The sequence below is a fragment of the Onthophagus taurus genome, chromosome 8 (assembly GCF_036711975.1).
Source record: "Onthophagus taurus isolate NC chromosome 8, IU_Otau_3.0, whole genome shotgun sequence".
NCBI classification, from domain to species: domain Eukaryota; kingdom Metazoa; phylum Arthropoda; class Insecta; order Coleoptera; family Scarabaeidae; genus Onthophagus; species Onthophagus taurus.
In genome coordinates, this window is record NC_091973.1 from 4,781,938 (window position 1) to 4,809,854 (window position 27,917).

At 33.0% G+C, this 27,917-nt stretch overlaps 5 protein-coding genes across 7 annotated transcripts; 3 read left to right on the plus strand and 2 right to left on the minus strand.

Moving 5' to 3' along the window:
* The first annotated feature begins 1,154 nt into the window (after positions 1–1,154).
* On the plus strand, positions 1,155–8,930 carry LOC111425147 (Tripeptidyl-peptidase II). 2 transcript variants are annotated; one of them, XM_023058936.2, is made up of 8 exons: positions 1,155–1,673; positions 1,730–1,920; positions 4,217–4,832; positions 4,891–5,134; positions 5,190–6,578; positions 7,113–7,347; positions 7,400–7,868; positions 7,920–8,930. In XM_023058936.2, exons 2-8 carry the CDS (start codon positions 1,759–1,761, stop codon positions 8,600–8,602), a joined length of 3,798 nt encoding a protein of 1,265 aa, XP_022914704.1. In that variant the 5' UTR covers positions 1,155–1,673; positions 1,730–1,758; the 3' UTR covers positions 8,603–8,930. The 2 variants fall into 2 exon arrangements, with proteins under 2 accessions (XP_022914704.1, XP_022914702.1); XM_023058934.2 differs by having other exon boundaries at positions 7,400–8,930.
* A 1,263-nt stretch (positions 8,931–10,193) lies between these two features.
* Positions 10,194–12,403, minus strand: LOC111425570 (male-specific lethal 2). The gene is made up of 4 exons (XM_023059684.2): positions 11,576–12,403; positions 11,331–11,522; positions 11,073–11,274; positions 10,194–10,710 (listed from the first exon to the last, which is right to left on the minus strand). Exons 1-4 carry the CDS (start codon positions 12,287–12,289, stop codon positions 10,607–10,609), a joined length of 1,212 nt encoding a protein of 403 aa, XP_022915452.1. The 5' UTR covers positions 12,290–12,403; the 3' UTR covers positions 10,194–10,606.
* Positions 12,404–12,610: 207 nt separating this feature from the next.
* Positions 12,611–18,278, plus strand: LOC111425613 (leucine rich repeat containing protein 7 lap1). The gene is made up of 6 exons (XM_023059744.2): positions 12,611–13,048; positions 13,807–13,942; positions 15,715–16,010; positions 16,061–16,681; positions 16,735–17,547; positions 17,598–18,278. The coding sequence occupies exons 1-6, from the start codon at positions 12,899–12,901 to the stop codon at positions 17,781–17,783; spliced, it is 2,202 nt and encodes a 733-aa protein (XP_022915512.1). The 5' UTR covers positions 12,611–12,898; the 3' UTR covers positions 17,784–18,278.
* Positions 18,279–19,988: 1,710 nt separating this feature from the next.
* Positions 19,989–23,047, minus strand: LOC111425614 (protein pygopus-like). The gene is made up of 5 exons (XM_023059745.2): positions 22,431–23,047; positions 22,207–22,374; positions 20,537–20,755; positions 20,247–20,472; positions 19,989–20,189 (listed from the first exon to the last, which is right to left on the minus strand). Exons 1-5 carry the CDS (start codon positions 22,720–22,722, stop codon positions 20,069–20,071), a joined length of 1,026 nt encoding a protein of 341 aa, XP_022915513.1. The 5' UTR covers positions 22,723–23,047; the 3' UTR covers positions 19,989–20,068.
* Positions 23,048–26,457: 3,410 nt separating this feature from the next.
* LOC111425615 (E3 ubiquitin-protein ligase Rnf220-like) lies at positions 26,458–27,878 on the plus strand. Of its 2 annotated transcripts, XM_023059747.2 has the most exons (2): positions 26,458–26,654; positions 26,800–27,878. In XM_023059747.2, the coding sequence occupies exon 2, from the start codon at positions 26,800–26,802 to the stop codon at positions 27,793–27,795; it is 996 nt and encodes a 331-aa protein (XP_022915515.1). In that variant the 5' UTR covers positions 26,458–26,654; the 3' UTR covers positions 27,796–27,878. The 2 variants fall into 2 exon arrangements, with proteins under 2 accessions (XP_022915515.1, XP_071054628.1); XM_071198527.1 differs by having other exon boundaries at positions 26,464–27,878.
* The last annotated feature ends 39 nt before the right edge of the window (positions 27,879–27,917 follow it).

Sequence of the window (27,917 nt, forward strand, 5' to 3'; positions counted from 1 at the left end):
CAACCAAAACATCACCTCGGCTATAAGTGATCTTGACTAAATTTAACGCAGAGGATCTGTCAAATCGCCTAATTAAGCCGAGGTCGCTTGCGGGCGAGGCTCTACAATTAATATTATGTCAACTCAAATTAATCGGCACATAAACTCAGACCAGAGAATGTAGGATTTTGCCAAAATAACCCGAGTTGTTGCATTTGAACCCAAAATTGCTCCCAGATAATCTATCACAATTATTGAGACGAGGTCGCTTGCTCTACAATTAATATCATGTCATCTAAAGCTGATTAACACATTGAATCGCCTGGGCTAAACTTGGAGCAAAGAATCTATGACCAATGTATTACATACGAAAAAAAAAAAGGAAAATTAGCTTACGTTGAGGATGCTTTGAATGTTGTTATCTTGTAAATGATTAATATAATACAATAACCAAGAGTTTTTTTGGAAAATGAATTCTGCGAGATTCGATAATAAAATAATAACATTGCTATCAACTACTTAGAATTGAGAAATTCCAAAAACTAAAATAATTATAATTAATAATCAAATAATTATTTAAACCTAAGTTGATTATGTTAATACAATAATCTTTAAACGTTATTTTAAAACGATCTGTATAATACGCAGATGTTATTATTACAATAAAATAACCAGATGTTTTAGTTGTCGATGTTTGTTTCCAAAGTGTTAAAAAAAACTAAGGTTATTGGAGGGGGCCTAAAAATATATATGTTTCCTTTTAAAAGGCTGGTTTGTATTCGTTTCGTAGAAACATAAAAGGACCAAGCATTGCTGCTCTATGTTCGGGTTTGTAATGATCGCCAAAGAAAGACTATTTATAATTAAATAAATTTATGTATTTCAACGTTTTTGTTCTATTTTGAGGTTATAATAAAATTCTTTTGAAATTCAAAAATTAGTTGAATAATCATGTCATAGATGGCACTCTTAAACATTGTAATACATATTATTCAACAAAATAGAAATATCAAATTAAATGTGAGAATTAAAATTATTGAAGTAATACAATAATAATTATTAATTAATTAATTAATTTTTGTAGTTCTAATTATTTCCGATAGATGTAGTGACTCATCACAGATCTTAACCTAACTTTTCGGAAACTACAAGAAAAAAAAAATTTTTTAAATCCACATTAAACGTCGGTGTATTAAAATTATTAATATCGCAATAATGATTAAAGAATAAACAAAGTGTTATATTCGTTATCTTATCTTTGTTCCATACGGTGGTGGTGAGTTACCTCTTATAATTAACAAAAAACAGTCGGAATTGGTAGTGGTGGGTTATCATCATACAATACCATCCAAAAGTATTGACCTGTCAAACTCAAAACGTGCAGTTTGAGAAGATAAGAACGACACCTAAAGAGCGAGATTTTTGTAGTGTTTTTTCGGTATTCGTGGTCCTCGTATAAAACGTTAACGACCGGACGGTCAAATTTAGAATCGAACGACCGACCCCTCCGACTTTTCCCCCCAGAACATTATTTTGCAAATTATGACTTGCAACTCGTCCCGTTAAAATCCCTGAGTTGTTATCAACTATCTCGCATTTATCGTGCAACCAAACCCGCCCGAAATCCACGTGTAATAACATAAGAAAACGCTGAAACAATCATTTTCATTGCACTGTACAGGTTATATCAAAAAGTAAGTTGCAAAAAAAAAGTTGCATGTAATTTTTGGGTTTCTTCCATTGTTATTAGGTACTTGCTATATTTGGAGATTATTTAAAATGACGAGTGTTACGGAAGAAGATTACCCATTCGAGGGTTTAATGCCTAAGCGGGAAACTGGAGTCTCATCTTTTTTAACAAAATATCCCGAGTATGATGGAAGAGGTACTATTATAGCTATTTTCGATTCTGGTGTTGATCCAGGTGCACCAGGAATGCAAGTAAGTTATCATATATATAATATAAAAAATAATATAATAAAAAAAATAATATTTTTTCTGTGTTGGGTAAAAAAAAATGTATAAAAGTACAAACAGTGTTTATATATATTTGGGCTGCGAATAACAATATGCTTTTGGTTATTTACTCTCAATTTTGACAATTTATTATATGGCACTGTTGGATTAATAATATCTCCAAAGTGTGTATACAGGGTCAGACAAAGAATAGAAATGAATGAAAATAAACATAACCAAGCCTTTGTGCTGAGATATTTCATGTTGTTTATCACATTTACTTCAAAATATCGTAAATTTGGATAATAACTAATAATAATTATGTAATAATAATTAATGTTCGCAAAAATGTGTGATTTTGCAGATGTTAGCCTGAAGCTGGTGAAATTGAGACATTAAAATAATAAGTTCATTAACCCTCCCATGACTGTGCTAATAGATCATATCATGACCAATATTTAGAGAGATTATTTCCCCCATAAACTTCAAGCAGCTCGGCCGACTTCGAAGATGTCGGCCGCCCCACGTATCATGAACAATATTTTATTATTTATTATTACATCTTCGAAGTCGACCGAGATTATTTGCCCCATAAACTTGAAGCAGGGTAGACTTATTGTATTGTTCGTGATATTTGGGGCGGCCGACGTCTTCGAAGTCGGCCGAGATTATTTCTCTTAACCTGCTTGAAATTTATGAAAGAAATAATCTCGGCCGACTTCGAAGACGTCGGCCGCACTAAATATCACGAAAAATTCATTAAATCTACCCTGCTTGAAGTTTATGGGGGAAATAATCTCGGCCGACTTCGAAGACGTCGGCCGCCTCAAGTACCATGAACAATATTTTGGGTTATTTCTTCCATAAATTTCAAGCAGAGTAGAGTTGGTTTCACGCTCCGAATCCCAAATGATACTATTATCAACTTATAAAACTACGAATTCCGTAAATTTTCATATTTTTCTCGATATTCATGCATCAGAGAGTAAAACTGAAAGAAAGCAATATTGTTAAGAATTAAATTTGCTATAACTTTTGTTCCAAAATTTTTTTTGTAGTATGCTCCGAGCCCTGAGTTTTTATAATGAAAAATTGATTAATTTGATTAATTATTACCTTTGCTTGCTTCGTAGACGTTGGCCGCCTCAAGTATTCTTGGTGATATAAGAAATAATCTCCCCAACCCAAGTATCATGAACAATATTTTGGGCGGCCGACGTCTTCGAAGTCGGCCGAGATTATTTCCCCCATAAATTTGAAGCAGGGTAGACTTATTATATTGTTCGTGATATTTGGGGCGGCCGACGTCTTCGAAGTCGGCCGAGATTATTTCTTTTAACCTGCTTGAAATTTATGAAAGAAATAATCTCGGCCGACTTCGAAGACGTCGGCCGCTCCAAGTACCATGAACAATACTTTGGGCGGCCGACATCTTCGAAATCGGCCGAGTTATTTCTTCCATAAATTTCAAGCAGGGTATATTTGGTTTCACGCTCCGAATCCCAAATGATACTATTATTAACTTATAAAACTACGAATTCCGCAAATTTTCATATTTTTCTCGCAGAGCAATATTGTTAAGAATTAAATTTGCTACATCTTTTGTTCTAAAAGTTTTTTTGTAGTATGCTCCTAGCACCGAGTTTTTTGTAATGAAAAATTGATTAATTTGATTAATTATTTCTTACCTTTGCTTGCTTCTATTTCTTCAATAAACTTTTGACAAAATTTGAAACAAATTATTTTTAAAATAATGCATTTTCCTCTATTTTTGAAAATTCTGTTAACAATTAAACATTTCGTGTAATTATTAACACTTATCGGGGTGAACACAATTGGTACTTATTTTCAAATATTTATGTTCATTTGTTTCTGAAATAATAGACCGATTCATTACACATTTATAATAGAGAATTAAAAGATTTTATGTGGCACATTCCTTAAAATTTTTGGTTTAAATACGAGTGAAAAGGCATTGAAAGATTCAGTATTCAAGCAGCTGTGTTATAATATTGGTCAATTCTTACAGAAACACTTCTAAGTGTGAACGGATTTACAATAAGTTCATTAGAAGTGTAGCTATAAAAATAGATCACATATTATTCGTCCTTTCTCTTGTATTTGAATTTATTTTCTGGTCTGTTATCTCAGAAATAAAGGTTATTTGGACATTTGATGTATATCGTCCCTTACGTTAGTATTTTCTACAGTAATAGATCATATACATCAGATGTGTTAATAACTTACTCTACGATTCTTACATTATTAATATTATTTATAGAAAACTACCGAAGGCAAAACAAAAATACTTGAAAGATTCGACTGTAGTGGTTGCGGCGATGTAGATACTTCAATGATTGTCCAAGCCAAAGAAGGTCACATAATCGGTTTGTCCGGTAAAAAACTAAAAATTCCTGACACTTGGAAAAATCCCACCAACAATTACCGCGTGGGTATAAAACGTATATTTGACTTGTACCCCGAGCGATTGAGGGAACGCTACCAAGAAGAAAACAAAGAAAAAAATTGGGAGAATGAACACAAGATACATCTGGCGAAAGCAAACCGAACTTTATCAAAGTTTGATTCAACCGCTACTTTATCGGAATCAAAAAAATTGTTTAAGGAGGACTGCGAAAATACAGTTGAGATGTTAACCAACTTTGATAAAAAATACACTGATTATGGACCCATTTTGGATTGCGTTTTGTTCCATGATGGGGCGAAATGGGTTGCTTGTGTTGATACGACCGAAAAAGGAGATCTTGGAAAGTGTGAATTACTCGGGGAGTACAGTGTCACTCACGAATACGCCACTTTAACAGATACAGATATGTTAAATTATAGTATTAACGTTCATGATGGAGGAAATGTTCTAGAACTAGTCGGTTTATGCTGTATGTATTTATTATCAAATTAAATATTGTATTTAAATTTTTGTTATGGATTTTATAGCTAGTCATGGGACGCATGTAGCATCAATTGCTTCCGCTTATTTTCCCGATCAACCAAAACTCAACGGTGTTGCGCCTGGTGCTCAAATAGTTTCATTAACAATAGGTGATGGACGGCTGGGTTCCATGGAAACTGGTACAGCTTTAGTTCGTGCTATGATTAAGGTTATGGAGTTACAAAAAACTTACCCTATTCATGTGATAAATATGAGTTATGGTGAACATGCACATTGGTCGAATGCTGGGTTAGTATTTTCAGAGCGATTTTAACCTTATTTTTAATTTATTTTAATTTTTAAGCCGTATCGGTGAATTAATGAATGAGGTAGTAAACAAATACGGTGTGGTTTGGGTGGCATCGGCCGGAAATCACGGTCCTGCGTTAAGTACGGTTGGAACACCACCGGATATTAGCCAAGAAACGGTTATAGGTGTCGGGGCATACGTTTCCCCGGAAATGATGATAGCTGAATATTCGATGATGCAAAAACTCCCTGGGATGCCATATACTTGGTCGTCGCGTGGTCCAACCATCGATGGTGGTTGTGGTGTTACAGTGTGCGCCCCAGGTGGCGCTATCACTTCAGTTCCAAACTTCACCTTACGTAATTGTCAATTGTTTAATGGTACCTCGATGGCTTCGCCTCATGTAGCTGGAGCGGTGGCCGTTTTAATTTCCGGTTTGATTCAAAAAAATGTTCCTTATTCGCCGTATTGTGTGAAACGGGCTTTGGAAAATTCGGCGACTAAGTTGGATGATGTCGAACCGTTCGCGCAAGGCCATGGATTGTTGAACGTTGAGAAAGCTTTCGAATTATTACAGATGTTTAAAAATGCTCAAGAAAGAGACGTTCGATTTCATATAACATGTAGCGGCGTTGGTGCTAAAGGGATTTATATAAGAAATAAATTAAATACGAAGATTCATACGTGTGCTGTAAACGTTGAACCGAATTTTAAACACACAACAAATACAGTTGAAAACGTTTCTTCCAAATTAACGTTTAATATGAGATTAAGTTTTGTTTGTGACGCATCCTACATCACATATCCGCCTCATTTAGATTTATCAAACGGACCTAGAGGGTTCATTGTAAAAGTTGATACTTCCGGATTAGCACCTGGTGTTCATAGAACGATGATTGAAGCTTACGACGTTACGTGTGTACAAAAAGGTCCGATATTTCATATTCCCGTCACTATTATTCAACCGGTCGATATCCCGAAACCAAAGTATACGTTGGAATATAAAAAATTATTCAAACCAAACACGATCCATCGACAATTTTTCACCGTTCCGGATTTAGCCACCTGGGCCGTTTTAAGATTGAGAACTTGCGAAACTGAAGCTATGGGGAGCTTCGTTATACATTGTATGCAAATCTTGCCAAAACAAAGCTGTAAAAGCTTAGAAATTAATCGACAATGCGTCGTCACGTGTACGAGCGATTGTGTTCATAGCTTTCCCGTTCGCGGCGGGATCATGCTCGAAGTTGTTGTCGCTAAATATTGGGCTAGTCTTGGCGAGGTGAACGTTGATTATTCCATTTCTTTTCATGGCATAAAACCATCCCAACCTTCCATTGTTATGCAAGCCGCCGATGGTATTCATATGCTTGATGTTACTACCATGCAAGGCGAAGAAGTTTTACCAACTATTACTTTAAAAAATTCCGTTCAAATATTAAGGTAAGATATACTGTTGGAAATAATTCACGGGCACACAATATATAATCTGAACGCGTGAAGATAAATCCATAATATTTGAATAAAGGGAGCATAAAGGTTTGCTATAGACGAGTTTATTCAGTGAGTTTCGAATTTTTCTGCCGCGGCATTGTTGAAGTGGGTGGAATATACCGGTCGTTTTTAGTGTGGGGTGAGGGATCAGTTTGTTGTCGTACTCTGTGCGCAATGGAAGGGCGATCGCGGTATTAAGTTGTGGGTATGCACATTGAGGGTGTATCCGTTCCTTGAAATTACGCGTCATCTCGATCGGTAGTTATCGGCAGTGCAACGGGCATTGCGAGAATGGTCTGAGCTAGGACATACGCACCTTCAGCGGCGTGCGCCGCTCTCCATGTGGGTATAAGTTACACTACTTTAGTACTACTTCCACACCAAATTTCATTGCGCTAGCACACGCGTTCAAATTATACAGGGTGTGCTCGTGAATTATTTCCAAATTAATTTGTTTATTTTTATTTACAAATTGGTTTTTAGACCATCTGATTCTAAAATAGCACCATTAACAGACCGCGATATAATCCCACCAAGTAGACAAATTTACGAATTATGTTTAACTTATCCCTTTCACATAACAAAAGCAACCGAGGTATCTCCAAATAGTCCGTTATTAAGCGACGTTTTATATGAATCGGAATTTGAGTCTCAACTTTGGATGCTATACGATAATAATAAACAATATTTGGGCTCCGGCGATGCGTATCCATCAAAAGTAAGTCTCTCCTTTATTTTGACCCACACAAATCTTACAATTTCTTTCTTAGTACACCATAAAATTGTCCAAAGGCGATTACGTAATAAAAATGCACATTCGCCACGACAAAAAGGAGTATTTAGAAAAGTTATCAGAAACACCGTTGCTGTTAAATCAAAAACTTAGCGCGAATATTATTTTGGACGTTTACGGCAGCCACACTCAAGCGGTTATTGGCGGAAAAAAAGCTGTTTCTGGGCACACGATGCAATCGTCGACTATACCGCTGTATATAGCACCCTTAGCGTCAGATAAATATGTCGCTAAAAGTAATAATCCGGCGCAATATTTAACGGGAATTATAACGTACGCTAAAGATGAATTAGGCAAAAAAGCGGACACATATCCTTTCAAATATATTTTATTTGAAACGGGGAAAAGATCTTCGAATGATAAAAATGTCGATAAGGATAAATCGAAACAAGATGAATATCACGACGCGGAAAGAGATTTAAAAATATTATGGTTATCCAAATTTGGTAAAAATTTTTTATATAGTATTATTTTAAATATTAATTATTTATTTTTAGAAACAAGCTCTGCAACCGACGAATTTTATTTGGATTTATGCAAAGAGTATCCGGATAGTTTAGAAGTACATTCATCGTATTTACAATGTATTGATCCATTTGAACCAAAGAAACAACTTCCGTTTGTGTATAAACCACAATCGCATATGGTTAGCAAATCGAGTGTTCGTAAATATATTGAAGTGTGCAATAAAATTTTAAGTTCAGTTGATCAAGAGAAAATACTTGCTCATTTTGCGATAAAAATTGATCAACGACCGGACGCCGGTCAGATTCGACAACAAATGGAACGCCAAAAAAATATTTTAATAGAAGCGTTGTGTAGAAAAGGAATGTATTTGTGTTTATTTAGTGATTTGAAAGATTCAATGCAATCCGACGGTGACGACGTTTCTCCCGAAGAAATTGTTGATGTTTGGCAAAATTTACAAAAATTTGTTGATCCCACCGATAGTAAAATTACAAACATGTACGTTTTGTATTTTGGTTTATGGCATGCGTGTTATCACAAACATTATGGGCGAATGATAAAATACCTAACTCGAATTCAAGAAGAAAAATCTTTAGAAGAAATTGAAGAAAAAATTATTGAAGTTTGTCATGTGTTAGAGTGGAACCATGTAGTGTTATATCTTGAACGAGGAATTTTATCAAAGTTCCCATTGGCGTATAAGCCATTTTAAAGAAAATTTAAAAAATAACTACGTACCTTAATGTACCTTAATTAACCACTGTGGATTTTGCGAATTACGAATCGTTTCGAAAATGTTCACTTTTTTTTTTGGCCGTTCTCGTGTTCAATAAAACTTAAATAAAAAAAATAAAATAATTATATATGAACCGTTTCCGTTCATATAATTCATTACGACGAGCATTTTTTACGTTAACATTTTTTAAAAGTGCCTTCATTCATTCACCTGCAAACAGTTCTCATTGCCAAATTGTTTCTCTTCTTGCAAATTTAAAAATGATAAATTAAAAAAATAAAAACAAAGCTTCGTTTTCAGTAAAGGTAGTTTTATTATAATCCTTAGAATTTGTATTTTAGGATACCACCAACAGACCAACAGTCAAATTTCTCCCTCCATATATATTTTTTTTTAATAATAATAGGTAAGTAATACATGATTTTAATCATAAATTAAATAAAATATAATTTATAAACAATTTCAAAAAAATATTTGCAGGATGGGTCAAAACATCTCCATGATAAAAGTTAAGGCCCCTCAATTTAGAAATCGATATCTTCGCTCGATAAAAAATAGAACTATGTTTAGGGCGGCCGATGTCTTCGAAGTCGACCGAGATTATTTCTCTTACTCTGCTTGAAATTTATGGAAGAATAATCTCGGCCGACTTCGAAGACGTCGGCCGCCCAATGTATTGCTCATGATACTTGGGGCGGCCGACGTCTTCGAAGTCGGCCGAGATTGTTTCTTTCATGAATTTCAAGCAGGGTAGACTTATTGTATTGTTCGTGATACTTGCGGCGGCCGACGTCTTCGAAGTCGACCGAGATTATTTCTCTTAGCCTGTTTGAAATTTATGGATGAAATAATCTCGGCCGACTTCGAAGACGTCGGCCGCCCCAAGCATCATGAACAATACTTTGGGCGGCCGACGTCTTTGAAGTCGACCAAGATTGTTTCTTCCATAAATTTCAACCAGGGTTGGGTTGGGTTGCGTAGAAACACGGTAGACTTATTGTATTGTTCGTGATACTTGGGGCGGCCGACGTCTTCGAAGTCGGCCGAGATTATTTCTCTTAGCCTGTTTGAAATATATGGAAGAAATAATCTTGGCCGACTTCGAAGATGTCGGCCGCCCCAAGTATTGTTCCTGGTATAAGAAATAATCTCGGCCGACTTCGAAGACGTCGGCCGCCCCAAGCATCATGACTAATACTTTGAGCGGCCGACGTCTTCGAAGTCGGCCGAGATTGTTTCTTCCATAAACTTCAAGCAGGTTATGAGAAATAATCTTGGCCGACTTCGAAGACGTCATAAATTTCAAGCTGGGTAGACTTAGTTTCACATACCATTAACAACTTGTAATGGATCGAATTCAGCAAATTTTCATATTTTTCTCGATATATATGCATCTTAGAGCAAAAGAGCTCTTTCACATTTGCTCTCAGATGTATAAGTATCTAGAAGTGTATTGACAATTTTTTCACTACATTGAGGGGCATCAAAAACACTTCTCATGTGTTTAATGTTATTGACTGCGCATCCTGTTACATCAAACCTTGAAAATATAAGCACACTCAAAAAATATTTATAAACAATTCATATTTTTGAGTTGATTGTAAAATACAATACAATGTATAAATAACGTCGTCTCAGGGAGGTCCTTCCTTTATTAATTAAATTAATAATTAATTAAAAAAAAGTAATAAAATAAGTAGAACATTAATTGGAAGCACTTGATGTTATATTATGAAGATTTTCGTTTCGTAATAATTTTAAATAAGAACCACCCGAGGGTTGCATGCTGATTTGATGGTCTGGAGGTCGTAGACTCTCAGTAAAAAAACGGTTTCAGGTTACGATTCGACCGGGATCGTGTGTAAAAACTATTTAAAAATAAATCACATCATGTCGTATGCAATTTTCATAATAAATGCATTCTTTTTTAAGGCATATTATTATTATTACTATTAGCGTTAGCGACCTACTGTCTTTTAGTCAAACGTCTACCATTATCTCGTCATCTTCTTTTTTTATATCCAAGTCGTTCATTAAAAATGTATGAGGTAGCGACGAAGGTACTTCCGTGTATGGGTCCAACACTAACAGTAAAAAAAAATCAAAAATTATTATGACAAAAAGAATAAAATATGATGTAGGTAAAAGTAAAAGAATAATATATAATTGTTAATTAATAATGTACAATATAATGGAATAAAATTATGTTAGTAGGTGGAGTTCAGGAATATATCTAAATCTCTTTTAACTTAATTTACAAATAAAAATTAAATTTAACAAAATTAAAAAAACTTCAATAATATAGATAAAATCTTGGAAGGTAACATATGGTGATATTCCATTATATTGTATAATATTCTATGTACTGAAGATGAAACATGTCTGCTTTTTATTATATTAGAGAATTTCATCCCATTTATGACAAAAAGAATATTTATGTAGTTACCATTTAATTTGAGGTGTTCATTTAATTGTTCAATTGTCAAATTAGCATCAAGTTCAATTTTGACTGTTTGAAGCATTGGTACATCTTGTTTTGGTTTCGGTAATTGATAAACAGGCCTTGGTTGAACTTGATACGCTTGTGGCTGTTCCTGAGGTTGTGTTACGTCTTGAAATTGCTTTAATATATGTGGCAGGTTAATTACCTAAAATTTTTTTTTTTTAATTTTATTTTTTTATGAATTAAATAACAAAAAGTTACTTTATTTCCATCGGGGGTGTGTGGATTTCGACACCCTCGACATTTACAATCCATACATGCTTTACTTTCAACGTAACAAGGACATCTTTGCCCACAACATGTTAATTTACCAGGTGTTGCTGTTGCATTGCCACAGCGGCAACCTCTTCGTTGTTTTGTTATTACTTTAACAGGGGGTTTTTTAAATATACCCTTTAAAAAAAAAATCATTAATAATTAATTATGTAATAATAATGAAAAATTACCTTTTCAATATTATTATCACGTTTTGGTGCAGAAGTAATTGGTTTAGGTTTGTCTGGTGCATCTTTACCTTTCCTCTTAATTGTAATTTTACTACCCATACCAGTGTACAAGACGGAATATAAAGGTGGTCTATTATTGGTGTTGAACATGTTCTTGGTGTTATCATTCCCTGTGGGTTGTAGAGTTTGTGTAGATGAATTGGTGTATATACAAGGTAGGATATTAATTTCTGATTTTGATAGGCCAACATTGCAACGATACTCATCTTGAAATGAGGCGCCTTCTTTTATTAGAAACATTAGGTTGCTGGCGCCTCTTTCAACGCCTGATTGTGTGTGACTATTAGCAGCCAATTCCAAGCATTTATAAATATCAGATGCAAGCAATCGCAGGCACATTTTCTTGTAACACTGCAGCAGTGTCCTTAGCTGCCTGTTATCGCTATAATCATCACAGTCTTTACACCATGAGCATGCTGGTTTTATTCTTTTTCTACCACCTTGACATTTTCGACAGAGATGATGTTGGCATCTACCAGGTGTTGGACTTAAAGGATCTACGAGGAGATTACCGCAAACGACGCAGGTAAGAGAGTTTCTCAAGTAAGGTACTAATCTGTATAAATCTTGCCAAGAACTTGAATTGGCCGCATCACATCTCAGTATTATTTGCGTTGTTGTCACGTACAAGTTCGTAGAATTCATTTTAGCCATTTTTTGTACTCGAAAACAATCACGGAAGATAAACAAATGTAAGAAATAAATGTAAATATTTTGGTTATACTTTGACAGTTAGTATTATAACCACACAATTTGTTTGAAAATTATGTACACAAGCAGTTTTTCCACTACTTAAACTTTTCATTTCTTAAATTATTTTTGTTACTCAAATATAGATGTAATATAAGCCAAGAGTTCTGTAGTTCCCAGAATCATTAATTTACACTTTAATAATTAGATGGCGTATGGGTGTGAGAATCAAAGGTGTCAAATTTCCAGCGCCATCTAGTTTCTTCAGTTAGCTAACACATGTGCACCGTTTTTTGACAGTAAATTTGACAGTATTCTGACAGTTTCAGTTTGTTGTAAGAAACAAAGCCATTTATTTACAAATTTTACAAGTTACATTTGCAAAAGACACTTTTGTAACATATATACACACAAAAAACATTGATTACCGTGATTATTAGAGCCCGATCAATACGGAGATGTCAAGATACAAGTAAAAGGCGTGCTTTAAAGCTCTCATCCTGCGACAAACGGCAGCATCTTGCGTTTAAGTGAAAATTAATCAAAAATGTTGGCTTCTACGAGGAGGACGCGATGAATTGGTTCAATTGTTTCGCTTGCAAACAAAAAACGGTCGACAACGTAAAATCGTTGGATTTTAGCAGGACTTCGCTCAACGAAGTTCCTGGAGACATATTTCAATATGAACGAACGTTAGAAAATTTGTATTTGGATGGAAATAAGGTTTGTATATACAGGGTGGTTTAGTTTTTAATCGGGAAACTCGTTTGTTTTCAAGCTGAGCTGTCAAAATTGAGCCAAAAATTTACACTTTATCTTTTATTTTATTTAAGTAAACCATAAAATTTCAAACTTTGTATGTATTTATTACTGATTAATACCTTATTTTCAACCATTCCTTAAACTTCCCTAGCGCTATCTAAGGGGATGAAATTCACAGCCCCTTTGATTTTTTTATCACAACTTTTTACCCCCATGGAATAATAACATAAAAAAATATGCGCTGTAAAGCTCATTCTTTAGTGCTACTTTTTTGTCTCTTTAGTATTTTCCTTAAAGTTAATAGTTTCTCTGTAAAAAAATAAAGTATCATGGCATGTACCACTGTTTAACTAAATTAATTATAAAAGTTGGCTCTGAGAACTTGTGGTGAATCCTCATAATTGTTGATGATTATTAATCATTTTTGACTGTTATTAAGCAAGAGTATCAATTTTTTAATAATATAAAATTAAAATTTTTGTTAATAAATTTTTTATCTTTAAGGAAAAAACTAAAAAGACCCATATTTTTTTATGTTAATATTCCATGGCGTTAAAAAGTTGTTATAAAAAAATCAAAGGGGTTGTAAATTTTTATGTTTATATAAAAAACTTGTATTATTTTGGCAAGTACTACATCCTAGTAAAGTTTCCTGATTAAAAATTGAACCACCCTGTATTTTATTTATTTATTTGTTAATTATATAATTAATTTTTTAGATTATTGATTTACCAAGAACGTTGTTTCAATGCGAAGAACTCCGTCACTTGGATATTAGCGACAATGAAATTCAAAATATACCGAATTTAATATCAAAATTGGTCAATTTACATACGTTGAATGTAAGCCGTAATTGTACGTAAGAACATCGCAGAACATCGTAGAATATCTTCAAAAATTATTTTTATAGCAACTCATTTTTCTCATTTATTTTTATTTCTTATATTTATTACAGTATAATCCAATTATAATTTGTGGTCAATTTTTAATACACAACATTTTATTCAAATCACTTTTACTAAATCACTTTAGAGATTATCTTCGCAACCGCTTAATAAAAAAAATTGCGGCAAAGTTTGTTGTAAACACTGAACATTTCTACATAACATATGTTTATTCTTCTAATTTTCATATTTTCTCGACATTGATGCATCTGAGAGCAAAAGTGTTCAAGAGCAATGTGTAAAGGGTAAAATTTGCTACAACTTTTGTTCTAAAAGTTTTTCTGTATCATGCTTGGAATACAATTTTTTTCATCAATCAATTGTGAAATGATGAATTCTTAAAATTTTCATTTTTTCGAATTTTTCTCGATATTGATGCAGTTGAGAGCAAAAGTGTCCAACAGCAATGTGTAAAGGGTAAAATTTGCTACAACTTTTGTTCTAAAAGTTTTTCTGTATCATGCTCGGAATATAGTTTTTTTTTCATCAACCAATTGTGAAATGACGAATTCTTGTAATTTTCATATTTTCGAATTTTTCTCGACATTGATGTGACTGAGAGCAAAACTGTTACAGAACAATGTGTAAAGGGTAAAATTTGCTACAACTTTTATTCTAAAAGTTTTTTTGTATCACGCTCGGAACACAGTTTTTTTTTCATCAAGCAGTTGTGAAATGACGAATTCTTTTAATTTTCATATTTTCGAATTTTTCTCGACATTGATGCAGTTGACATCAAAAGTGTTAGAGAGCAATGTGTAAACGGTAAAATTTGCTACAACTTTTGTTCTAAAAGTTTTTCTGTATCATGCTCGGAATATAGTTTTTTTTTTCATCAACCAATTATGAAATGACGAATTCTTGTAATTTTCATATTTTCGAATTTTTCTCGACATTGATGTGACTGAGAGCAAAACTGTTAGAGAACAATGTGTAAAGGGTAAAATTTGCTACAACTTTTATTCTAAAAGTTTTTTTGTATCACGCTCGGAACACAGTTTTTTTTTCATCAAGCAGTTGTGAAATGACGAATTCTTAAAATTTTCATATTTTCAAATTTTTCTCGACATTGATGCAGTTGATATCAAAAGTGTTAGAGAGCAATGTGTAAACGGTAAAATTTGCTACAACTTTTATTCTAAAAGTTTTTTTGTATCACGCTCGGAATAGTTTTTTTTTTCATCAACCAATTGTGAAACGACGAATTCTTTTAATTTTCATATTTTCAACTTTTTCTCGACATTGATGCAGCTGAGAGCAAAAGTGTTAGAGAGCAATGTGTAAAAGGTAAAATTTGCTACAACTTTTGTACAAAAAGTTTTTCTGCACCATTCTTCTAATTTTAGAATTTTATATTTTTGCGATTTTTGAAAAAGTTTAAACGGATCGGTACTATTTACTTTACGGATATTTAGTCACCATAAAAGTTGCTTCATTATGGTGAAAACCTCATCTGGATATCTCCATCCATTCTCGAATTATAAAAGAAAATGTTAAAACGTTTCCTTAAAACCTTATCCAACATTCTTTCTTGGGTTGATTGACATTTGTAAATAAAACTATCCCTGCATAACATTCCTTAGACTTCAGTGCAAAACTTTTTTTATTATTATATTGAAATTAATTATAAATGGATTATACTGTATCGATTAAACAACCCATAAATTTTTATTAATGATTTAGGTTTAAAATATACGGACGTTCCAAGCGCTATTCACAGATGTCAAAAATTAGCGATTTTCGATATAAGTACAAATACTTTGGAGAAAGTGCCGGAAGGTTTAACGAGTTTAATTAACCTTCGCGAGCTTTATTTGAACGATACTTATATAGAATTTTTGCCGGCGAATTTCGGGCGGCTTTGTAATTTGAAAATTTTGGAATTACGCGACAATAATCTGACAACTTTGCCGAAATCGCTGCGAAGGTTGTCTTCGTTGGTTCGACTTGATTTGAGCAACAATGATTTTGCTGAGATGGTGTGTTTTCAATTTAATTACTTAATTTATCTTAAATAAATAAATTGTAGCCGGAAGTAATTGTGAGCATGTTAAATTTAAAAGAGCTTTGGATAAATGGAAATTGTATATCATCGTTGTGTCCGGGTATTGGGAATTTGCAGAATCTGTTAGATTTTGATGCCTCTAAAAATGATATTGAAAAGATACCGCAAGAAATTGGGCGTTGCGTGAAATTAACAAATCTTATACTTAGTAATAATTTATTGTCTGAAATACCGGAAGTCATTTCGAATTTGAAGTTAATTCAAACGTTGAAATTGGATTATAATTGTCTCGATTCGTTGCCGTATGGTTTGGGGGAATTGGTCAATTTAGAAGAGTTGGACGTCCAAAATAATCGCTTAACATCTTTACCTAGCTCCATTGGATATCTAAGAAAACTTAATTATTTTGTAGCTTCGCATAACTTTTTAGTTTATCTACCTCCAGAAATAGGCAGTTGCGTCTCATTAACCGTACTCAATTTACACAACAACATGCTTAAGAAATTACCTGAAGAAATTGGCCATTTACAAAATTTAACGTCTCTGGGTCTTATTGGGAACAAATTAGAATATTTACCAATACCAGTAGCTAATTTACCGCACTTACGAGCGTTATGGTTAACACAAAATCAAAGTCATCCTTTAGTAAGTTATAAAAGATTTAATTAAAATCAAATTAATTTCTTTTATGTTTAAAGATACCATTACAAACGGAAAAACTTGAAGGAACCAATCAACTAGTATTAACATGTTTCCTTTTGCCACAAATCCAACAAATTCGCGAAGAAAAATTCCTGCCACCACAAAATATTTCCGTACCAAAACGTCACATCGCATTCTCCGAGCCAGGTATACCGAAAGAACTTCCGGTGAGACTCACCCGCGCACCCACACCATATCCAAAAGATTTCCAACGTTTTCAACGTTCGCTCAATAATCAATTAAAACGTAACCGCGAAACCACCGGGAGTATACCACAAATTAAAGAGGCTAAAGTAACACCAATGAAAGAAACGGGTGACGTTTACGACGAAGAAATTGATGACAATCATCATTTAAAACCAGTTTTGGACAATCAGAGGCACGGATTTAACACTGATATAACAAGCTTAGATGGTTCAGATCAATCGAAAGGTTCTTTGGAGTTGCAAGAAAATTTAAGTTGTGTTGCCACCCAACCAAAACAACCACCACCATATCATATAGCAGCTGCATATTCGAAAAACGCGAAATTATTTAACAACTTAGAGGGTTTAAGTGGAGATAAACCAAAAAACTTTACACAAGAATTACCGCAGAATGTCAATGTAACGCAACCCACCCCGTATAATAAAATTAAAGCGCATGTTGATGAAGGGTTTCTAAAAGAATTAAACACGAGATTAATGAACGCTGAAGTTCAAAAAAATAATATTAATTGTGAATCACATCAGTGCAATATGAAACTATTACGTGTTAATTTAACACCTTGTTGTTATGTATTGGGATTTTCTATAACTTATAATGAAAAGGTAATTTATTATTATTATCAATATATAATTACTAATTAATATTTTTAAAGGGTGTTTTTATAAATAAAGTGGATGAGAATGGGAATGCGTTTAAAAAGTTGTTCCCAGGTGATAAAATATTAATGTTGGATAAACAAGATTTAACAAAAATGGAACCCTGGCAGGCTTATAAGACTGTATTGATACAAGGTCCTGAAACGGAATCGTTCTTCATATCTCGATACGAAGGGCACTAATCGTTTATATGTGTACAAATAAAAATTAAAAAAGTAAAATAAAAAAGTACGCTGTTTCGTGTGGCCAATATACAATTTAAAACTAACTACAAAAAAAAAGATAAATAAATCTCCTTGTCGATGTTTTACACGTTTTATGACACGTTTACTAATTATATGTAGAGTTACTACTTATTTCCCGAGGCTGTGAGTTTAACGTAAATTTAAATTAGTTTTTTGTAAAACGAGAAAACACGGAGGTAGCTTTGTATGTATATAGATGAGTTATTTATTGAACGTGAAACGTCTTTTTACAACTCGTTTTCTCTCTTTATTTCTTTTATCCTAAAAAGTATTAAAAATATTTCATTCTAATATTTTTGTAATCGTTTTTATTCTTCGTTTATTATGTAAACATGTTTTAAAAAAATTTTAAATCTTTTTTTTTAATGCCATTTAAACTTTTGTAATAAAAAATTCCTTCTTCTGTAATAAAGTCAAATATGATCATTTAAATGTTTTTTTTTTTCTTATAATAAAAATATTAAATATTCGAAAACAGAAAAAAATACATGGAAGAAATAATCTCGGCCGAATTCAAACATGTCGACCGCCTCAAGTATCATGAACTATTCTTAGAGCGGCCGATGTCTTTGAAATCGGCCGAGGTTATTTCTTATATCACAAAGAGCATTTGGGGCGGCCGACGTCTTCGAAGTCGGCCGAGGTTATTTCTTATATCACAAAGAGCATTTGGGGCGGCCGACGTCTTCGAAGTCGGCCGAGGTTATTTCTTAAGTCACGAAAATAGTTGGGGAAGCCGAATAATCTCGGCCGACTTCGAAGACGTCGGCCGCCCCAAGTATTCTTCATGATATAAGAAATAAACTCGGCCGACTTCGAAGACGTCAGCCGCTCTAAGCTGACTCAAGATAACTTGGGGCGGCCGATGTCTTCGAAGTCGGCCGAGGTTATTTCTTATATCACGAAGAGCACTTGAGGCGGCCGACGTCTTCGAAGTCGGCCGAGGTTATTTCTTATGTCACGAAGATAGTTGGGGAAGCCGAATAATCTCGGCCGACTTCGAAGACGTCGGCCGCCCCAAGTATTCTTCATGATATAAGAAATAAACTCGAGGACGTCGGCCGCCCTAAGTATTGTGCATGGGGTGGCCGACATCTTCGAAGTCGGCCAAGATTATTTCTTTTATCACGAACAACACTAAGGGCGGTGGGCGTCGAAGTCAGATATCTACATTCAAGAATTAGAAAATGGTAGTTTACCCAATAAAAAAGTTTTAAATAATAAATTTGATTTTTATTACACATCAAAAGAAACGTCGAAATTATTTAAAAGTACATATATAAGTACTGTAAAGATTATAAATAAAATTAAAAATTTACATAGCCGAATATAAGAAAAAAAGGAAGTTCTAAAACAACATCATTAACAGTCACTAAACGAGACGAAAAAATTGGATGATTACAACGATCAGAGGGGAATAAAGAATAAGTTACAATTACAATTATATCGATACAATAAAATTAAAAATTTACATGGCCGAATAAAAAATTCTACATCATTAATAGTCGCTAAATGAGACGAAAATTGAATGATTATAACGATTAAGGATAAAATAATTTACAATTACGATTATATCGATACAATAAAATCAAAAATTTACATAGCCGAATATAAGAAAAAAATTTTAAATCATTAATAATGACTAAATCAGACCAAAAAATTGATTGATTATAACGATGGGGGAGAGAATAATCAATAAGTTACAATTACAATTATATCGATATAATTAAAATTCATTTCGACCGAATTAAAATAATAAAAAACATTAAAAAAAAAAAAGACGGGGTACAAATAAGTTATAGCACAGTCCTTACTACAAAAAAGTATTTTTCGTTCATTAAACGAACGCGGTTTTAAAGAAATTCCATACCTATTTACAAAAAGAAAATTGACATAACAATTAAAAAAAAAACACGAACATCTTGGCAGTGTATATGTCGTACGGATGTCATGTTAATTAAACGATCGAGACAACAGAATCAAATCAATAAAAAGAAGAATCTCTTACGATTTCCGTATGCACATTGCACATTGGATATGTACGTATTCTTAAAACCTATTTTGTAATTATGTAATATATATATTTTCTATATATATTTATATTTTATACATCACTAAAAATTCTTTTTTAATTTCGTTTTTTTTTTGCTTGCTTAATATTTTTTTTATAAATCATTTTTTTTGTAATTTTTTTTCGTTTTTTGTTAACATTTCGTCGCCTGCTAAGGTTTAAACTTTACTAAAGGTATATTTTTGGAAGCCAGACATTTATCGCACACCCATTCCGCGTACACTTCCGCCGTTAAAAATTGAAATGCTGTTTCTGTTAAACCTGTACAACCCCTAAACAATAATTAATAAATTAACTATATAAAAAAATGAAATATTTTTATTTATTACCTGTGAAACCAGAAATTGCAACCACTTTCGCACAAAATCGCTTGATCATTGTCGTGCACCTCTTTATGACATATTCCGCATGGATAAATCGGCGGTGCGTTTGGATTTTGTGAATTAAAAACCATGGGTTGATCGGCGGGGTAAACTTTTCCCGCGCTAACTGGCATTGGTTTTGAGTACATGTTATTCATTGGAGTCATCATAAAATTATTATTCATTGGTCCACCTAAATTTGAAGAAAATTTAGTTTATTAAAAGTGTGTTCGCATTCTCATTTTATTTTTATGTACCCATAGGTCCATTCGGAGCATTCATACCCATCGGTCCAGGCATTGGACCATTCATTTGCGGATTCATTCCATTCATAGGTCCTGGCATTGAACCATTATTCATATTTCCCATAGGACTCGACATTGGACCACTTATCGGACCATTTCCTACACCTGGACCAGGCATCATTTGACTCTGCATGCCAGAACCCATATTATTTATAGGACTATGCATCGGACCTATAATTAATAAATAAATTTTTAAATCAAATTTTATTAGATTTACGTAGTTCGTATAAGGCAGAGTGGGGGGTGTCGAAATCGAATATTACAGCGATATAGTCTTAGGTTGCGCTTCGTCATTTTAATTCTTATTTGTCAGTGTTAAGTGGTGAAAAAGATTGTTTTTTAATATACGACAAGAAAGATAGAGCTTTATTAGATGAAAACAACCCAATTATTAATTATCAAGGAAAATCCACGCAATTGATGAGATTTTGAAAATCTCAAATAAATTCTCTGATCATCAGTTTGGAGAACTAATTAAAAGGTAAGATCCTTTCAAATTATTTAAAAATATAAATTAATAGAAAAATGTATATTATAACATGTAAATTAATAATTCAAAACTTGATGTATTTAATTTGAGAACCCAGTTATTGTTTTCACGGGAACACGTGTTCACTAAAATCGCGAAATCGAAACTCATAGATAAGATGGAATTTCAATTCATAATTGCGATAAAGAATTATGAATAATAAAATTTTTTTAAATTTATTAACCATATAATTGTTTCTATTATAACCATTATTTCTTATAATTAGTTGTTAACAAAAGTTGCAGCAAATTTCATTCTTAACAAAATTGCTCTCAAATGCATGAAAAAATATGAAAATTTGATGAATACAAGCTGTTAATGGTAAGCTTGAAATTTATGGAAGAAATAATCTCGGCCGACTTCGAAGACGTCGGCCGCCCCAAGTTATCTTGAGTCCACTTAGTCGACCGAGATTATTTCTTATATGACGAAGATAACTTGGGGCGGCCGACGTCTTCGAAGTCGGCCGAGATTATTTATTCCATAAAGTTGGATTGGCAGAATATCTATAATATGAAAGCTCAGAATATTCTACAACTACCAGCTTATTGCCATTTACGCAAATCTTTTTAATGAATTATTATACTGATTTTGATGAGTTATGGTCCAAATTAAGATTGATTTTGTTATGAGTTAAAAAGTTAGAGAGAAGCTCAGAATATTCTACAACTCCCAGCTTATTTTCATTTAAGCAAACCTTTTTAATGAATCATTATACTGATTTTGATGACTTATGGCCCAAATTAAGATTGATTTTGGGATGAGTTAAAAAGTTAGAGATTCACTTGAAACATGAGGACCCAAGATAACTAATCAAAAAATCATTATAGAGTATTTATGATACATTACTTTTAAAGTAAAACTACATATTTGTTGCTTCATTTAAATAATTTGATGAACACATTATTATAGTAGAAGTTGTGTTATGATTCCTTCTATCCCATTCCATTAGTAATGGTGTTTGTGTGTATTAAGTTATTGCCCACATTAATTAATTAATTTATTTTTCATCTATTATGTGCCAAATCAAAAATTATATACAAAATAGGTAAATAAATAAAATTTAATATAATGTTCTTTTAACCAAAATTACCTGCAATTTGATGCATTGGACCGTTTGGACTATTCATCATATGTGGAGCTATATGATTACCCATAGGTCCATTTAATCTTGGTCCGTTCATTACCATTGGATTAGACATCATGTGAGGATTCTGATGTGCATTAGGACTTGATAATATTGGGGAACCCATTTGTGGACCTAAAAGTAATGTTTATGGTTTATTTAATTTTTTATTAACATTTCTTGTTACTTACCCATAGGTCTACACATCATATTAGGCATCATACCCATTCCCATTGCCATACTTGGTGAATTTCTAACAACATTGGAGGAATTAACAGTGCTGGGACAATCATCAAATGGATTTGATGCAACAATAGTGTCGCCGTAACCAGATAAAGGTGGAGGTAAGAGATCTTGAACGTTTGGAGGAGTCTGTATAGATGGTTGAACATTTTTCCTTCGTTTCTTAGGGTTCGGTGGACCAGCAGATAATTCGCCCCCCAAATTGGGGACGTTCATACGGAACGGCGTGAGATGGCTCATTTTCGTTTTACTTTATCACAGACATTGCTAAACGAACTATCTTTTTTTAACTAATTTTTACATGTGTTCGTTTACGTAGGTAATAGTATTATATGTACAAGTAGGTATTGAATATATATAAATAAAGTCACTATCGCCACGCCGTAAAATGAATGTTTTACATACCGATTAATAAGTGTGGTATTTAATGCCCTTCTAGGCGTTTAATACTTGCCGTTGTTTACATGTGATGCGGCAGTAAACATCTTAGTGCAATAATAAACAAACTGTGTACCATAATATACGACAGCGACATGAAGTTAGTTATCGTTAGTTTTATTACATTTTAGGGCAAATATTTTTATTTAGGGATTTTTAACTTTTACGGTTTCATCCTCGGATATACTTATATGTAAGTATTTACTTCTACAATAGATGGCACTATATTATTTAAATGTATTTTTCATTTTTTTTAGAGTTTCAACATAATAATACTACTTATCTAAAGAGAAGATTCATTTAGCTTAGTTGTTCAGCAGTTGAGTCAGTAAGTAACAATAAAATTTGAGGTCAAATATATTCTTTACTGTTTCTTTTGTGAGTACTTGAGCTACTGCCTCGGCAGCAAAGCTGCTTCTAAACTAACTAACATTCAAGTTTAAACGACTCATTTGAGCTCACATATACGTTTTATTGTTTGTTTTTTAAGTCCTAAAATGTATAAATGAGTCATTTAATATCAAATATACTCTTTATTATTTATTTTATGAGTATTTGAGCTACTGCTTTAGCAGCAAAGCTGCTTCGGCAACTAAATAACACAATCAAGTTTAAATAAAACGTATAAACGACTCATTTGAGGTCACGTATACGTTTTACTGTTTGTTTTTTAAGTCCTTCATCCACTGCCATATACACTGCTAAATAACACAGTCAAGTTTAAACCAAATGTATAAATGACTCATTTAAGGTCAAATATACTTTTTACTGTTTGTTTTATGAGTATATGAGCCACTGCCTCAGTAGCAAAGCTGCCTCGGCAACTAAATAACACAATTAAGTTTAAATAGAACGTATAAACGACCCATTTGAGGTCATGTATACGTTTTACTGCTTGTTTTTAACTCCTTGATCTACTGCCTCAGCAGCAAAGCTGCTTCGGCAACTAAATAACACAGTCAAGTGTAAACAAAACGTATAAATGACTTATTTGAGGTCACATATACGTTTTACTGTTTGTTTTTTAAGTCCTTGATCCACTGCCTCAGCAGCAAAGCTGTCTCGGCAACTAAATAACATAATCAAGTTTAAATAAAATGTATAAATGACTCATTTAAGGTCAAATATACTTTTTACTACTTGTTTATTGAGTAGTTGAGCAAGTGCCTCGGCAGCAAAGCTGCCTCGGCAACTAAGTAACACAGTCGAGTTTAAACAAAATACTTAAATTTCTTATTTAAGGTTAGATATACTCTTTACTGTTTGTTTTATGACTATTTAAGCTACTAAATAACAATCAAGTTTAAACAAAACGTATAAACGACTTATTTGAGGTCACGTATATGCTTTACTGTTTGTTTTTTAAGTCCTCGATTCACTGCCTCAGCAGCAAAGCTGCTTCGGCAACTAAATAACACAGTCAAGTGTAAACAAAATGTATAAATGATTCATTTAATGTGAAATATACTCTTTACTGTTTGTTTTATGAGTATTTGAGCCACTGCCTCAGCAGCAAAGCTGCTTCGGCAACTAAATAAGACAGTCAAGTGTAAACAAAATGTATAAATGACTCATTTAATGTGAAATATACTCTTTACTGTTTGTTTTATGAGTATTTGAGCCACTGTCTCAGCAGCAAAGCTGCCTCGGCAACTAAATAACACAATCAAGTTTAAATAGAACGTATAAATGACTTATTTGAGGTCACGTATATACTTTACTGTATGTTTTTTAAGTCCTTGATCCACTGCTTCAGCAGCAAAGCTGCTTCGGCAACTAAATAACACAGTCAAGTTTAAACAAAATGTATAAATGACTCATTTAAGGCCAAATACACTCTTTACTGTTTGTTTTATGAGTATTTGAGCCACTGCCTCAGCAGCAAAGCTGCTTCGGCAGCTAAATAACACAATCAAGTTTCAATAAAATGTATAAATAACTCATTTAAGGTCATGTATACTTTTTACTACTTGTTTATTGTGTATTTGAGCCACTGCCTCAGCAGCAAAGCTGCTTCGGCAACTAAATAACACAGTCAAGTGTAAACAAAATGTATAAATGATTCATTTAATGTGAAATATACTCTTTACTGTTTGTTTTATGAGTATTTGAGCCACTGCCTCAGCAGCAAAGCTGCCTCGGCAACTAAATAACACAATCAAGTTTAAATAGAACGTATAAACGACTTATTTGAGGTCACGTATATGCTTTACTGTATGTTTTTTAAGTCCTTGATCCACTGCCTCAGCAGCAAAGCTGCTTCGGCAACTAAATAATACAGTCAAGTTTAAACAAAATGTATAAATGACTCATTTAAGGTCAAATACACTCTTTACTGTTTGTTTTATGAGTATTTGAGCCACTGCCTCAGCAGCAAAGCTGCTTCGGCAGCTAAATAACACAGTCAAGTTTAAACAAAATGTATAAATGACTCATTTAAGGGCAAATATATTCTTTACTGTTTATTTTATGAGGATTTGAGCCACTGCCTCAGCAGCAAAGCTGCCTCGGCAACTATATAACGCAATCAAGTTTAAATAGAACGTATAAACGACTTATTTGAGGTCACGTATATGCTTTACTGTATGTTTTTTAAGTCCTTGATCCACTGCCTCAGCAGCAAAGCTGCTTCGGCAACTAAATAACACAGTCAAGTGTAAACAAAATGTATAAATGACTCATTTAAGGTCAAATACACTCTTTACTGTTTGTTTTATGAGTATTTGAGCCACTGCCTCAGCAGCAAAGCTGCTTCGGCAGCTAAATAACACAATCAAGTTTCAATAAAATGTATAAATAACTCATTTAAGGTCAAGTATACTTTTTACTACTTGTTTATTGAGTAGTTGAGCAAGTGCCTCGGCATCAAAGCTGCCTCGACAACTAAATAACACAGTCGAGTTTAAACAAAATATTTAAATTTGTTATTTATGGTTAGATATACTCTTTACTGTTTGTTTTATGAGTATTTGAGCTACTAAATAACAATCAAGTTTAAGCAAAACGTATAATCGACTCATTTGAGGTCATCTATACGTTTTACTGTTTATTTTTTAAGTCCGTGATCCTTGATTTAATAATTTAATTTAATAATGATTTAATAATTGATTAAATAACTCAAATAAGGTCTTTTTAAGAAGATTTAAATAGCGTAGTGCCATCTACCGTGCAATATTCTTTGCTTAAGTAACCGTGGAGTTCTCCTAATCATTATTTAAAAGTTATAGTTTTAAAATCTAGGGATTTTTTCTTTATTACTTAATTTTAATACATATCTTAATTAATTAATATATATCAATAAATTTTCAATAAAAAGATATATAATTAAATTAATTAGGGGAATTACTTTGTATTTAACATTACATTGCCATCTTAAGCTGCTTTAATAATCACAATTATTTATATTTTGTGCATTAATTTATTAACATTTTCCATTAATTCGAGTTAATAATTAAATGCTAAGTAAGAATCTTTAAGAAAAATCAATATTTAGAAATAAATGAATTTCTTGTGTTGCTATCATCTCATTCCTTGTCTAATACAACAAAGTCTGTGGTTACTATTCCATTTAATACACTGTTTAGTGTTTTTATTGACTGTTTACATGAAATGGAAAGTGTGTTATAGAATAAACATTAATCTCGTTAAAATATGTTGAAAGATTCGCCAAATAAACTATAGTAAATAACAAGTTATCTTAAGAAATTAACCGGCAAATGACGTAAACACATCAGGTAACATTTTATAACCTCGAAGATGTATCAAACAGAAACAAATCCAAAAGCATCGCTTAAAGACGTTGATGTTTCAACCTTTTCGCGTTTAATTTATAAGTTTCATTTCCCCTTCGAAGTGTACTAATTAAAATTTTTCGTTAAGATGGAAAATGAGGAAGAACTGGCATCAACAAGTAATGGTATCGAGGAAAGTGGTAGAGGATGTCGAAACAAGAAGAAACAAGTGGACCCCACAATTTGCCCAGTTTGTTGTGTTACTCTTCGTACAACAGAAGTTGATCAACATTTGTCCTGTGAGATCGATAAATTATATAAAATCTCTGTTAAATCGAAGCAAGTCAATGGAAAATGTAGTCACTCATCACCTTCAGACGCCAACGGTACAGAGAATGGTGTTGATAAATGTTGGGAAACTTATCAAAAAGTTCGCTCCAATCGACAGTGTCGCCAGAAGGTGAAATCACGTAAACGTAAATGTGAAGAAGTTATTTGCCCCATTTGTAATAAAGAAACATCTGAAGATATCACTATTCATGTTGAAAAATGTTTGAGACAATCCAGCGAAGAATCAGATGAAAACATCGATGTCGAAGGTTACGAAGAATACGAATGGGCTGGACAATCCCGTGTTAGAGCTACAAGCATGCTACAAGGTGGGGTGAGTTCTTTAGGAACGCCTATAACAACTACCGACGAAGATGAAGATCTTGTGGTTGACGGCGATGATAGTCAAATATACGGTGTTCCTCAGTACTCAGAAAAAGACATTATATTACCAGGGTCGGACCGTGAAAGTGAAGCTTTACGCAAAGCCGTTATTGGTGACAATGAAAACATTGAAAAAGAAGATAAGTGTCAGAAAAACGCTAGTGATAAAGAAGACGTTGAGACGACGGATGATCCAATTTTGGCAGCATTAAAAACGCGTATACGAGAATTAGAAAGTAGGGACAGTTACAAAAACGACGCTTACAAGTGTTTGATTTGTATGGAAAAATACAAGACACCCGTTATTTCAGTTTGTTGCTGGCATGTGCACTGTGAAATCTGTTGGCTACAAACGTTGGGTGCAAAAAAATTATGTCCACAGTGTAATATGATTACATCACCTTCTGATTTAAGACGTATATATATGTGAATAGAACTCAACAGATTTACTATGGTATTAATTTATTACTATTAATTTTTTTTGTTATTGTATTAATTAAAAAAATTAATTGATTTGTATGTTTTAAGCTTCATAAGGTTTTTATTTGAAAA